The sequence below is a fragment of the Drosophila melanogaster genome, chromosome 2R (assembly GCF_000001215.4).
Source record: "Drosophila melanogaster chromosome 2R".
In the NCBI taxonomy this organism is placed as follows: domain Eukaryota; kingdom Metazoa; phylum Arthropoda; class Insecta; order Diptera; family Drosophilidae; genus Drosophila; species Drosophila melanogaster.
Window position 1 is genome coordinate 24,033,963 of NT_033778.4, and position 12,848 is coordinate 24,046,810.

At 48.3% G+C, this 12,848-nt stretch overlaps 4 protein-coding genes across 8 annotated transcripts; 2 read left to right on the forward strand and 2 right to left on the reverse strand.

Annotated features, from left to right (window-relative positions):
- Positions 1-11: 11 nt before the first annotated feature.
- MAN1 lies at positions 12-2,745 on the forward strand. Of its 3 annotated transcripts, none has more exons than NM_001299883.1 (2): positions 12-470; positions 726-2,745. In NM_001299883.1, the coding sequence occupies exon 2, from the start codon at positions 736-738 to the stop codon at positions 2,686-2,688; it is 1,953 nt and encodes a 650-aa protein (NP_001286812.1). In that variant the 5' UTR covers positions 12-470; positions 726-735; the 3' UTR covers positions 2,689-2,745. The 3 variants fall into 3 exon arrangements, with proteins under 3 accessions (NP_001286812.1, NP_726404.1, NP_611873.1); NM_166651.2 differs by having other exon boundaries at positions 263-470; NM_138029.3 differs by having other exon boundaries at positions 263-458.
- A 12-nt stretch (positions 2,746-2,757) lies between these two features.
- On the reverse strand, positions 2,758-3,953 carry Not11 (CCR4-NOT transcription complex subunit 11). 3 transcript variants are annotated; one of them, NM_001299884.1, is made up of 4 exons: positions 3,433-3,953; positions 3,239-3,378; positions 3,013-3,178; positions 2,758-2,952 (listed from the first exon to the last, which is right to left on the reverse strand). In NM_001299884.1, the coding sequence occupies exons 1-4, from the start codon at positions 3,676-3,678 to the stop codon at positions 2,821-2,823; spliced, it is 684 nt and encodes a 227-aa protein (NP_001286813.1). In that variant the 5' UTR covers positions 3,679-3,953; the 3' UTR covers positions 2,758-2,820. The 3 variants fall into 3 exon arrangements, with proteins under 3 accessions (NP_001286813.1, NP_611874.1, NP_726406.1); NM_138030.4 differs by having other exon boundaries at positions 3,433-3,746; NM_166652.4 differs by having other exon boundaries at positions 2,758-3,178; positions 3,433-3,746.
- Positions 3,954-3,980: 27 nt separating this feature from the next.
- IntS1 (Integrator 1) lies at positions 3,981-10,496 on the forward strand. The gene is made up of 3 exons (NM_138031.3): positions 3,981-5,417; positions 5,479-6,458; positions 6,513-10,496. Exons 1-3 carry the CDS (start codon positions 4,100-4,102, stop codon positions 10,374-10,376), a joined length of 6,162 nt encoding a protein of 2,053 aa, NP_611875.1. The 5' UTR covers positions 3,981-4,099; the 3' UTR covers positions 10,377-10,496.
- tsr (twinstar) lies at positions 10,491-12,843 on the reverse strand. The gene is made up of 4 exons (NM_057686.4): positions 12,704-12,843; positions 11,030-11,220; positions 10,852-10,957; positions 10,491-10,788 (listed from the first exon to the last, which is right to left on the reverse strand). Exons 1-4 carry the CDS (start codon positions 12,704-12,706, stop codon positions 10,642-10,644), a joined length of 447 nt encoding a protein of 148 aa, NP_477034.1. The 5' UTR covers positions 12,707-12,843; the 3' UTR covers positions 10,491-10,641.
- Positions 12,844-12,848: the final 5 nt, after the last annotated feature.

Here is a 12,848-nt window from a genome sequence, read left to right on the forward strand (position 1 = left end):
AGCGTGGGTTTGTCTCGCGTTTGGAATGAACGGAAAAACGACCTATCGCCTGGAGGGTTTTCATGTTCTTGAACAAATTTTTTGTATGACGTTAAATAAAACTAACGATTCAAGACTGTTTCTCATAGTTTGTTTTTAGTTTCTTCGAAATCTCATACCACCCTTAACGTATTGTACATCAATTGCCACATATACCCTCTAAATAATTGATTAATTGTAAAGAAAAACCTATCGACCGACTCAAGCAGATTCCATTTCCATTCCGTTTCACTTTGTCCCACGCCGCACCCTTGACTTAATAATTTAGTATGTGCCGTGCCGTAAAAATTTGTAATCAAAATATGGTTGTAAGACTGTTGCTTTAACGTCGGTAGTTTATTTTATATTTATGTAATTTTGGCCTGTGACACTGCAAGCCCGTGGTGTGATGCGAAAGTGTTCGATTTTTATATACTAGAGTACGTGTTTAGGTATGTTATTTATAAACTGCATTAATTTCGCACATCTTCCAGTGTCCGTTGAATGGTAAACATATTTTTCGCCATTGAATAATCAGAAATAAGCGGAAACTTATTGGCCAACAGCCGACGAAATCCCTCTGCTTATTTCCAAGGGCTTGTGAAAATGTGCTTCGCTATGCAGTTATATATGCACATTCCTGTGTATGCATGTGTGTGCTGCAGTGTGCGTTTCCTACACTCTAAAAAATGTTCTTTCCCTTGCAGAGCGAGAAAAATGTCAACCGAGAGTTTGAACAGTTTGAGCGACAAGGAACTGCACAGGAAGCTAATCCAGAGCGGCTTCCCCAGCACTCCGGTGACGGAAACAACGCGAGCGGTCCTCATCGAGAAGTTGAGAAAGCACACGCGAGCCGACAAGCTGAAAAAGAGGAGCAACAAGTACGTGCTGTACTCCAAGGAGCAGCAAGAGTCGCCCCCATTTCCACAGTACCACCAGTACCACGCCCCACAACCGCCCCAAAACTACGCCAATGGCCTTGATAACAATAACGACCTGGACCAGACCGGAGGCTCCTCAGCTTACAATCGCAGTCTCGATGAGAGCGACTCAAGCCCGCTTCAGTTGTCCGCCTCCAAAATGTACGCCCCACCACCGGTTGTGGCTTCCAATTACGATGGAGACTGCTCGCCGCACAGCTTGGGGTTAAATGGCAAATACCTGCAGCCATGCTCCATGCCGTACGCCATAGACACGTCGAATAACTATGGCAAACCGAGCGGAAAAGCTAAGTTATCTGACGGAGGCGTGGTAAATAGACTGCTCAGCTTTCGGGATACCACGATCCAGCGGAAGTTCAACTATCCCACTGGCCAGGCGTCGAGAATCCCGCTCAGGAAAGAAAGGCTAACTCGGTTCGCTTTGTCGGACCTTAAATCCTTCATCAGGAATCCCGACATCAGGCCCTATGTAATACCACGAGTGCTAATTTCGCTGTTCTTAATATTTTTGACAATAATCACTGTCCTCTATGTGGGCAAGAGGTTCGAGCAGAGCCCCATCGATAAGGCCGCACTGAAGTATACATTATGTAACCCCAACGATATGCAAATGATCAGCGAAAAGGTGAATTGCATCGAAAAAGATTCGCTAAGGGGTGCGCTGGACATGAGCGAGGAACTCTTTAGGCATCTGAACGAGCGAGCCAGGCTCCATCACTGCAAAGACGCCAATTTGTCGCCCGCTTTGGAAATAGGAGAGTTTGTGCGGGAAATGGTCAGCAACCCAAAGACTCACAGGGGAAATCTGCACAGCAACTTGATGGCTGCCAAATATTTGATTACCGAGAATCCGCAGTGGAGCATCCAAGTGGTGGATTCAACGAAGCACCTTGGACAGACCTCGCACTTCGAGCTTTCTGAACCCAATCTGCCGCTCAAGTGCATTGTGTTGAAGAAAGTTACCAGGTTTTTCACCGTTATCGGTGCACTTCTCTTAATAGTCGCTGGATTTCTCATCGTGTACGTCGCGGTAGTAATATACCGAGTTAAGCAGAAGGAAGCCCTGTTGGCGGTCGATCAGTTCCAAAAGGACATAATAAACGAGCTAATTTACTTGAGCTCCCAGTCCGAGAGTCCCGAGGTAGTTATTAACCAGCTGCAGGAGAAGTTTCTGCCGGCCAAGAAGCGCTCAAAGCTCTTGTCTTCTTGGAACAAGGCCCTCAAGCAGCTGGAGAAAAACGATAGCCGTGTGCTGTTCGGAATGGTGAATCGTGACGGGAAGGCAATGCGCACAATTGCGTGGAACAGGAACGTTGACAAAAAGGATGTGGGGCTTGTTAAGAAGTGGCAGAGTCCCGCCTTCGATAACTCGAACAAGATTGCCAACCCGCCGACTCCCTGCCTGAAGATTAGGCACATGTTCGACTCCTCAGAGGTGGATCAGGCCAATCTGAAGCAGTCCATCGTGGAGTCGATCATCGAGAAGGTCGGCACGCGCTGCAAGATCTGCGATGTCCAGCTGGACGTGCAGTCCTGCTGCGTGTACATCCGCTGCGCCAGCGAGGAGGACGCCGGCACGATTCACAAAGAGATCAACGGCTGGTGGTTCGACAAGCGCCTGATTTCGATTAAATTCTTAAGACTGGAACGCTACCTGAGCCGTTTCCCCAAGCCCTCGGCCGAGCCACTTTACTTTCACACCAACGAGGCAGCCAACACTCACTCATAAAACACACAACTCTACATTAGATACTTAAGTTATTAAATGCGAATTTGTTTTACATGTACAGCTGGAGTTGTCGTATTTAATCGATTTATTATGAACTAGACTTTAAAACTTAAAATCTGCTAAACACTACCACTACTTAGCTAGGGAGTTGGACGACAGAGCGCTTTCCCCAGTTTCCAAGTGTTTGATAAGCCGGTACAGGGTAGCAGCCTCCTTGATTTTGCTGAAACCCACGCAGAAGGCTTCGATTTCAATGAATAGTTCCTGGAAAATAACAATAGAATAGTCACTAAGCACAGTCGAGGAAATGGTAGTAGCGCATACCCTAACGTTCACAATCTTGTTCCTAATCAAGGACTGCAGAAATACGCAAACGAGTCGCACCAGGCGAGACTGCATGTACTTGTCCTTGACTGTTTCGCAAGTCGAGATGCAATTGCTGATGTATAGGTGAATAAACTCAGTGGGCAAAGGTCCGGAGGTGGTTAGTCTGGAATGAGAGCTCGAGCATGTTAAAGAAGCCTTCAATACTCGATGTTTGGATTCCTACCGGTTGACCACCTCCATGGAGTGAAGTGTTATGTCCATGTTGACCAACACGTTGAAGTATTCAGTTATGTCGGAGGTCGTCATCAGTCTTAGCAAGATCTCAATGGAGATGAGAGGATTGCTTTCCACGAGCAGAGGTAGCTGAGATGGAAGCAATGGATAAGACATATATCTAGCAATGTTTTCGGTTCTTACCTTGTCCGGGGTCAGTCCATATTGGCGCGCAATGTCCGTGTTCTGCTTCAGCAGGTCGTCGAAGAGGATGTGCTGGTTCTGGAGGCTGAGTGGCTGGAGAAAAGCCTGCTCGATGAGGTGCTTTATGTTGGGGGTAATGTAGTTGGACTTGTCGTAGATGATCTCCACCTTGTCGCTGTTCGACTGGTTTATCCAGAGCAGCTCGTCCTCGAAGTCCATTAGGGGCGGGGCGATGGACAGAAACATGCTGGTGCGCTGATTTTAATTTACAATTATTATTATTTTCCTTGCAATTTTGTAAACAATTTTAGTGTGACCGCGTTGAGGGGTTCTTAAGAACAATCTGCACATGAGAGTGGGCCATCTGAAAAATGATGTATGCAAATGTGCGCCTAAGGGTGTTAGGTTACACACTTGTCAAAAAATAAAAATTAAAATATGAAAACAGTTCAATATTTATATTAAAGCCTGTTTCAAAGCTTCCATCGTTCCGAATCAGAGCAGTTGCACAGACTTCTGCATGCGTTAGCCATTGAGCCCTAGCGCCTGCACTCTGGTCACACTGCAACTGTTGCACGGCTGCAAATCGCAAAGCAAAATAAAATGCACCGCGCTTGAATTATCCATTTTATGGACAGAAAAAACCTTCACACACGAACAGAGAAAAATGGATCGCGGGAAAGGAAGCGGCTCCAACCGATCGCAGAAGAAGGTTCCGCTGGGCGGAGAACTCTTTGCGCTCGGCAAGAGCGTACGCGATGACTCCAAGTCGAAGATCCTGCCCATTAAGGGCATGTCGTCGTCGGACCGCAAGCGTGAAGCCTCCACCGCACTGGCCAGCTCGAGCAAGCGGTTCCGCGGCAACCTGAAGGACGCGGGCGCCCCGGACATGTCCTCCGGTAGTAGTCAGTGCGAGACGTGGGAGCAATTCGCCGTTGACTGCGATCTGGATACCGTGGTCGAGACCATATACGCGGCTTTGGAGCAGAACGACAGCGAAACTGTGGGCCGGCTTGTATGCGGCGTTATAAAGCAGACAACGACGAGCTCCTCGCGCTCCAAGGTGGACAACATTGCCCTTCTGGCCCTGATCTACGTGGCCAAGGTACAGCCGAGTATATTCTGCACAGACATAGTGGCCTGCGCGCTGCTTTCCTTCCTGCGGCGGGAGGCCAACGTGAAAATGAGGTACAACACCAACCTGCACATTCTGTTCGCCAATCTGCTGACCCGGGGCTTCATGGAGATTTCCCAGTGGCCGGAGGTGCTGCTCCGCATTTACATAGACGATGCGGTTAACGAGCGCTACTGGGCGGACAATGAACTGTGTGCCCCGCTCGTGAAGAACATATGCGCAGCCTTTAAAACCCGCACGCCCCACATCAGTCTCCTCCGCTGGGATGTGAGCTCGTCCCTGCCTTCTGGTCAAGCACACAGAGACAGCATGACTGTGGACGACGATTCCGGGGACAATTCCACACAGAGCTTGGATGCAAGTCCCTTAAATACCGAATCGGAACCAATTCCCGACGCTATGTGCACCACTAAATCAAGATTCAGCGATGCTGTGGTGCAGAAGCATGTCAGCGATGCCATTCGCGATCAGCTCAACAAGCGACAGCAGCAGGATAACTACACCAGAAACTTCCTAAAGTTCCTGTGCACCACTTCTGGCATTGCAGAGGTACGATGTCTGAGCATTTCCCGCCTGGAGCTGTGGATCCACAACGGAAAACTGGTCAAGTTCGCCCAGCAATTGCTCTCGTACATCTGCTTCAACATCAAGGGACGCAACACACAGGACAACGAAGTGCTCTTGGTGCTGGTGAAGATGCGGCTCAAGACGAAGCCCCTAATAAACCACTACATGTCCTGCTTGAAGGAGATGATTTTTCTGCAGCCGGAAATCTTGAGTACCGTAATGAAACTGGTCGTGCAAAATGAGCTATCCAACACCAGGAATCCAAACAATATGGGGATGCTGGGTAAGAGAAACAAATTTTTTCTTAAATTAAAATCATAATTCTTAATTTGAAACTTTTCCAGCCACAATGTTTCAAACATCTGCTGATCAATCAGCTGCCACTCTGGCTGAGATTTACCAGGAATTCTTGCTTCAGCGGGACGATTGCCTGCGCACCCTGCGCGTTTTCTTACGGGAGCTTGTGCGGATGCTGCGCTTCGATGTGAACCTGGTCAAGTTTTGCAAGACGTTTCTCAGTGAGCGGGAGGATCTGACTCCTCAAATCGAAATGTTCGAGTTTAAGGAGCGAATTTTCAACTCCATGGTGGACATTGTGTGTCTCTGCATGTTTCTGTCGGCCACGCCACAAGCTAGGGAAGCCAGTTTGTCCCTGAAAACCAATCGGGACACCAAAAACAACCATGCTCTGCTCAAGCTGTACAATCAGATGTCACAGATTCAGTTGGACACAGTGTCCTGGATGTACGAAACAGTACCCACGCTCTTCAAGATTCCGGCTGCGGAGTACCACCAGGCGCTGCACAAGCTGCTACTGCTGGACAGTCCGGAGCAGTATTCGCGCTGCGATCAGTGGCCGTCAGAGCCGGAGCGAGGAGCAATCCTGCGGATTATCTCTGAGACGCCGATTCACGAGGAGACCCTGCTGCGAATTATATTGATTGGCATCACCAAGGATATTCCTTTCTCTATCGCAAACACCTTTGATGTCCTGCTGCTGGTCATAAAGCGAGTTTCCGGGATGAAGGCTACCAATATTCCGGCGGTGCAGGCCAACAAATTCGACATCATCGACTTCCTGTTCAGCATGTCAGAGTACCATCATCCGGAGAACATTCGCTTGCCTGCGGAGTACGAGCCACCAAAGCTGGCCATCATCGCCTTCTACTGGAAGGCGTGGCTCATATTGCTTATGATATCCGCACACAACCCCTCCTCGTTTGGAGCCTTCTGCTGGGACCACTATCCCACAATGAAGATGATGATGGAGATTTGTATAACGAATCAATTCAACAATTCATCAGCCACCAAGGATGAGTTGCAGGTGCGTGCTTAATTATATAAACAAACTGGCGGTGCTACAATAAAGATTTTTCAGATAATAACCATGGAACGGGATCACATTCTGCAGTTCGAGACGTACTTGGCTGCCCAAACATCGCCGCATGCTGTTATCACTGAGGAAACTGCGATTCTAATCACTCAGCTCATGCTGATGGACCCGATGGGCACTCCGCGCAAAGTGCCCTCCATGGTCCTAGATCAGCTAAAGTTCCTTAATCAGACCTACAAGCTTGGCCACTTATTCTGCCGCTGCCGCAAGCCGGACTTGCTGCTGGACATAATTCAAAGGCAGGGCACCACGCAATCCATGCCCTGGCTTTCCGACTTGGTTCAGAACAGCGAGGGCGATTTCAGCCATCTCCCAGTGCAATGCCTGTGCGAGTTTCTGCTGTTCAACGCGCACATCATCAACGAGGAGAATAGCCGCGATGCCGAGTTAGTCAATTTCCTGAGAAACCTGATATTTGACGGCAATCTTAGCCACCAAATCGTTTGCGAGCTTTTGGACTACATATTTAGACGCTTGTCGTCCACGGTGAAGCAATCGCGAGTCGCCGCTCTTTCGGGTCTGAAGATAATCTTCAGGCACTCTGGCGACTTTGAAAACGAATGGCTCCTGAAGTCGCTCCAGCAAATTCCGCACTTCTACGAGGTGAAACCCTTCATAATTCCCCAGCTGCGAGCTGCCTGCCAGGTGGAGAATTGCCCGGAACTGATTATGGCGTACATTCAGTTCATCACTGCGCACACGCTCAACGATCCGGTCAACGAAATGCTGGATCATGTCATCGATATGGCGCAGCTGATTGTAGAGCGCAGCACAATGTTTCAGCACATTATCATTTCGCAGGAGGACTACGACTATGTGCCCGACGAGAACCGCATTCAGACTCTGAAGTGTCTTTTCGTCATGTTCAACAACTATATAATTAAGCTAAGGGAATACCACGAACCGTACGAGTGGACCGAGTATCCGGACCTGCTGATGGTTCAGTTTGACGATGGAGTACAGCTACCGCTCCACATAAACATCATTCACGCCTTCATTATCCTGCTCACCTATTCCAACAGCAACATGCCCGAATCGATACCCATTTTGGACTATTGGTTTCCGCCCGGACGACCAGCGCCCGTCGCCTTTCTGCCCAGCATGCCGCAGGAGCAGGTGCAACTGCTGCCCGACTGGCTGAAGCTGAAGATGATCCGCTCATCGGTGGACAGACTAATTGAGGCAGCTCTCAACGATCTAACGCCGGATCAGATCGTGCTCTTTGTGCAAAACTTTGGCACGCCGGTCAACTCGATGTCCAAGCTGCTGGCAATGCTGGACACCGCTGTACTGGAGCAGTTTGATCTGGTGAAGAATGCCATTCTGAACAAGGCCTATCTGGCCCAGCTAATCGAGATTCAGCAGGCGCGGGGTGCTAAGAATGGGCACTACACCGTACAGGCCTTGGATCTGCATTCCCACTCGCAGACTGTGCCAGATCTGCCCAAGATCAGTGTGGTTATTCAGGAGGCCGTTGAAATTGATGATTACGATTCTTCAGACTCGGATGATAGACCCACTAACTTCCTGGCCACCAAGGAGGTAGCCCAAACCATTCTCACGCAGCCCGACCAGTTGACTGAGTCGCGAAGTGACTGCCGATCCTTGATTCAAAAACTGTTGGACATGCTAGCAAGCCCGAACAGCAATAGAGCGGATGTGGTTAACGCCATAACAGAGGTGCTAGCCGTGGGTTGCAGTGTCACGATGAGCCGTCACGCCTGCACATTTTTAAGGACTTTCTTCAGCTGCATGCTGCACAGCGACAAGTATCACATACTGGAGAACGCTCTCCAAAAGAACTTAAGTATGTTTAAGCACACATTCGCCGACTCCAGTCTGCTGCAGAAATCCGAACTCTATCATGAGAGCTTGGTGTTCATGCTGAGAAACTCTCGCGAGATTTATGCGCAGCAGTTTAAGGCGAATACCGCCTTGGTGGCACGAAAACGGATCGTCCGGGCGATCGTCCAAAGCTTCGATCAGACCAAGGACAGCAAGACCGTCGCCAAGTCCAAGAGCGACCAGCTCTTCCACAACGGGCTCTTCATCGACTGGCTGTCCGAAATGGATCCCGAGATAGTTTCCACTCAGCTAATGAAGGAGCGCTTTCTGTTCTCAAAGTCCTGCAGCGAGTTTAGGTTCTATCTGTTGTCCCTGATCAACCACCAAACCAACTGGGACACGATCGAAAGGATTGCCGAGTACCTGTTCAAGAATTTCCATGAAGACTACGACTACGCCACCGTCCTCAACTACTTCGAGGCACTGACCACCAATCCGAAGCTGTGGAAGGGACGCGACAAGTACATGTCGAAGAACGTACGGCCGGATGCCTTCTTCATGCTGAGGACTTCTGAACTGGAGCCGTTCTCCCACTTCATCCTTCACGAAGGGCTTTCCGAGGTCAAGCTGGACAGCAAAAACTATGATTTCAAGCTCTGCTCGCGAATGAACCTACTGTTTAAGCTCACAGAGAAGCGACGAGACCTCATGGTCAAGGTAATGGAGCACGTGGAGAAAAGTTCGGTGTCCGACTACTTGAAACTGCAGGTCCTCCAGCAGATGTACATCATGTATCCGCGCATCAAGTTTCTGAAACCGGGCAAAACCGGCGAGCAGGCGTACAAATTGCAGAATCTGAAGGGCTGCCAGGCGGACAAGGTGTCCAACAATCTGATCACCTGCTTGGGCAGTCTGGTGGGCAAAAAGGACTTTGAAACCCTGTCCACGGACACCGAGCTGCTCCTTCGCAAGCTGGCTGCCTCCCACCCGCTTCTCTTCCTTCGCCAGCTGGGCGTGCTGTCGTCCATTATGCAAGGTCGGGCCCAGCTCAGCATGAAGGCCCTGCGCGAGGAGCACCACTTCCACCGATTTGTACAGATCCTGAGGACGCTGGAGCTGCTGCAACCAACCATCTTTGAGGAGGCGTACAAGAACGAGATCCAAAACACGCTGTCGTGCTACTTCAACTTCTTCAAGCACCACAGCAACGTAAAAGAGGCCTGCCAAATGCTGAACAAGTTTGTGCAGATGCTCCAAGCCTACATCAACTACAATCCCTCAAGTGCTCTGCTCTTCATCGAACAGTACGTGGGCATCCTGAAGGAACTTGCAGCCAAGTACACCTCACTAGGCAAACTGCAGGTTTTGGTCCAGGCCGTTGCCCTGCTGCAGCACAAGTCGCACTCGGCGACGGAATTGGACGACGAGGAAGTTAAGTACGAGTACGATCTGGATGAGCATTTCGATGTAAAGCCATCGGCCAGCAAGCCCGTGGTAACAGAGGATCCCATCGAAGTGAATCCGCAAACACCCATCGATCCAAGCAGCAGTAGGGGTCCCTTATCGGTTCTAACCTTGGGCTCGTACAGCCGGTCGAACTACACGGACATATCGCCGCACTTCCTCGATCTGGTCAAGATCATAAAGCAGTCCAACACGGAGGACGTGGTCTTGGGTCCCATGCAGGAGCTGGAGTGCCTCACTTCCAAGAGATTTGTGTTCATCAACGAGCTGTTCGAACGACTGCTCAACCTTATATTCTCGCCGAGTGCCCAGATCCGGTCCATCGCCTTCATCATACTGATCAGGCATCTGAAGCACAATCCCGGCAATTCGGACATCAACCTGTGCACCCTTAACGCCTACATTCAGTGCCTGCGGGACGAGAACTCCTCGGTGGCAGCGACGGCCATTGACAATCTGCCGGAGATGTCGGTGCTGCTGCAGGAACACGCAATCGACATCCTAACGGTGGCCTTCTCGCTGGGCTTGAAGTCGTGCCTGAACACTGGCCACCAGATTAGAAAGGTTCTCCAGACTCTAGTGATCCAGCATGGCTATTAAGCGTTCGGTCTATAAGTTAGAACCGTCATCATATGTACAATGTAATCTTTGCTCCTTATAATAAAGTGTATTCTGCGGTACGAGATTTTTACCACAGCGGAAACGCGACTTGGTCAAGTTAAATATTTCATTCTTTATTTCTACTGAAAATACAAATTATGTAGAAAATTCTCATACAAATTGGCGATCTCAACAGGATACGTGTTTCCATCGCTGTTTCATGCATGCCTTGTTTGTTAAATGCAATGCACAGTGCTCGTACAGTTTATTGGCGGTCGGTGGCCCGGAGTTTCTCCTCGACGGCTTCCCGGGAGGCTTCGGAAAGATCAGTGGCTTGTATATACTTTTGGACGCCCACGAGCGACTTCTTGAGAGCATCGAAGGAGCTGGAGTACAACATCTTCTTCTTGACCTGTGGGTGTGTGATATCGAAATGAGTTCTGCGCCATTACTTGGCAACTGGCTATTCACATACCTTGGCAGTATCGGGACACCACGACATAAGGAACAGCTTTTGCTTCTTTGAACTCTCAGAGGTGCCTTGACACTGGTGCATGTACTCGAAATCGAACAGTCCGTACCTGTGCAAGCGAATAGATGTTAAATTAGGTTAGTTTCGATGGGTCTGGGTGTCTCTAACCGGCGGAACTTACCGGCACTCTCCAGGTCCGCATTTCTGGATATCTTCTAGAAACTGGTCGTACTCGGCGTTGCGATCTGCCACAGTCTCCACATCAATCTGCTTTTCATCGCGAATGTAAAAGATGACATAGCGATGCTTTTTGTCCTTCTTTATTTCCTCGTATGTAGTCTTGCAGACATCAGACACAGTTACACCAGAAGCCTTTAGAGAGAGAGAAGGTAGAGATGCAAATCAGAGAATGTATTTTGAATGTTCAATGCGCGCCAAACTGTCAACCAAGTGTGTGTGCATGTATGTGATACAGGGTGCTCTCTTTGCGTTTCCCCAAGTATTCCCTTAAAACAAATGTTCATGAAGTACCAAGTAGTTGAATTGTAAAAAAAAATAAGTGAAGTTCAATGTTTTATGCCCACATAAGACACGAGGCACCCTGTACCTCACTGATGTACATATGTGCGTATGTAACTGACTGGCAGACATAACTGCCCACCTTCAGCTGACAGTATATCCGTCCCTTTTCGACTTTGCAATTTTATTTCTTTGATTGCCGGCAATAACAAACATAAAGGTAAATAATTTATGCTACTTTATTTGCATTGCCACCGCAGAACTTTTACCGGTTAAGGCGTGCGCACACTTGGCACGCCGATTTATCTGGGAGTGGTGGGCGTGGCACCATTTACAGTTAGATTTTCCTTTCTTTTTTTCCCGGCGCTCGGAAAGTTCAAGGGTAAGTTCACAAGTGCCGGCAAGTTTAAGGGTGAGAACAAGCCGACAAGAGGGAGAAAGAAAACTAAAAGGGAGGTGGCTGTTTCCCCACGATTTCGTTGCGCTCACAAAACGGTGGAAAATGCCCGATTTTCCATAATATTCGGAAAATGTCGAGAAAATCAAAATCGTCCCACATGCAAACAGTCGTCTGCTGCACACACACAGCTAAACATCATGTGTATGTATGTATGAACATCCGCAAGGCGGCAAGGAAACGATCACACCTTAAATATGTATGCCTGCAGATACATATATGGATATATATTGATACATATTTCTGTATGGTAATATGGACGTACATATGTACACACATTTTGCGTCTGCGAGAAAATAAGCATTAAGCATTGCCCCGCAGATACATACATACGCACATATTTATAGCCATCGAAATATAAAAAAAGCGGTATACCCACACACGCTCAAGTGTGTAAAAATATATATATGTATAGACATGAAAATCCAATGTGTGTGCATTTCTCTTTCCAACATTTCAATTTTTAATCGCTCCATTTTTCCAGCTGCCACTTTGGAGCATTCTTTCGCGATTGCCTTTCGCGAATTTGCCAGTTATGAGTGTGAGTGGCGGCTGAGAAGTATGAAACACTCCAATAAATGAGTAATATCCGCTGCTACCAATGACTAATTTGGTATATATGTATACGCACACATTCATGACCATGTATATGCCCGAATATGGCCAACGAACATATAGGCAAAAAAAAGTGGAAATATATGTATGATTGATATATACACACTTATCTAAATATGTATGTATATACAGATTTCAAAGGAGAGATGCTTATATGATTCATCGAATCGAAGACATTATTTGCACTCCACCTCGCTTCCAAAAGTGCACAATGACCGGCCGCTTTTACCACCGAGTCTGAATGCGAGTCCCAAGTGTACGTACCATTTTTCCTGTAGTTTTTCGCTTTCACAATTCTCAAATTGCTGCTTCGCCGAGTATATATTTTACAAATACTGTTTAACCTTCCGCCTTCTTTCACGAACAACCGGACGAATCAATTTGGTCGGTTATTTCGCACAGGTTAGGG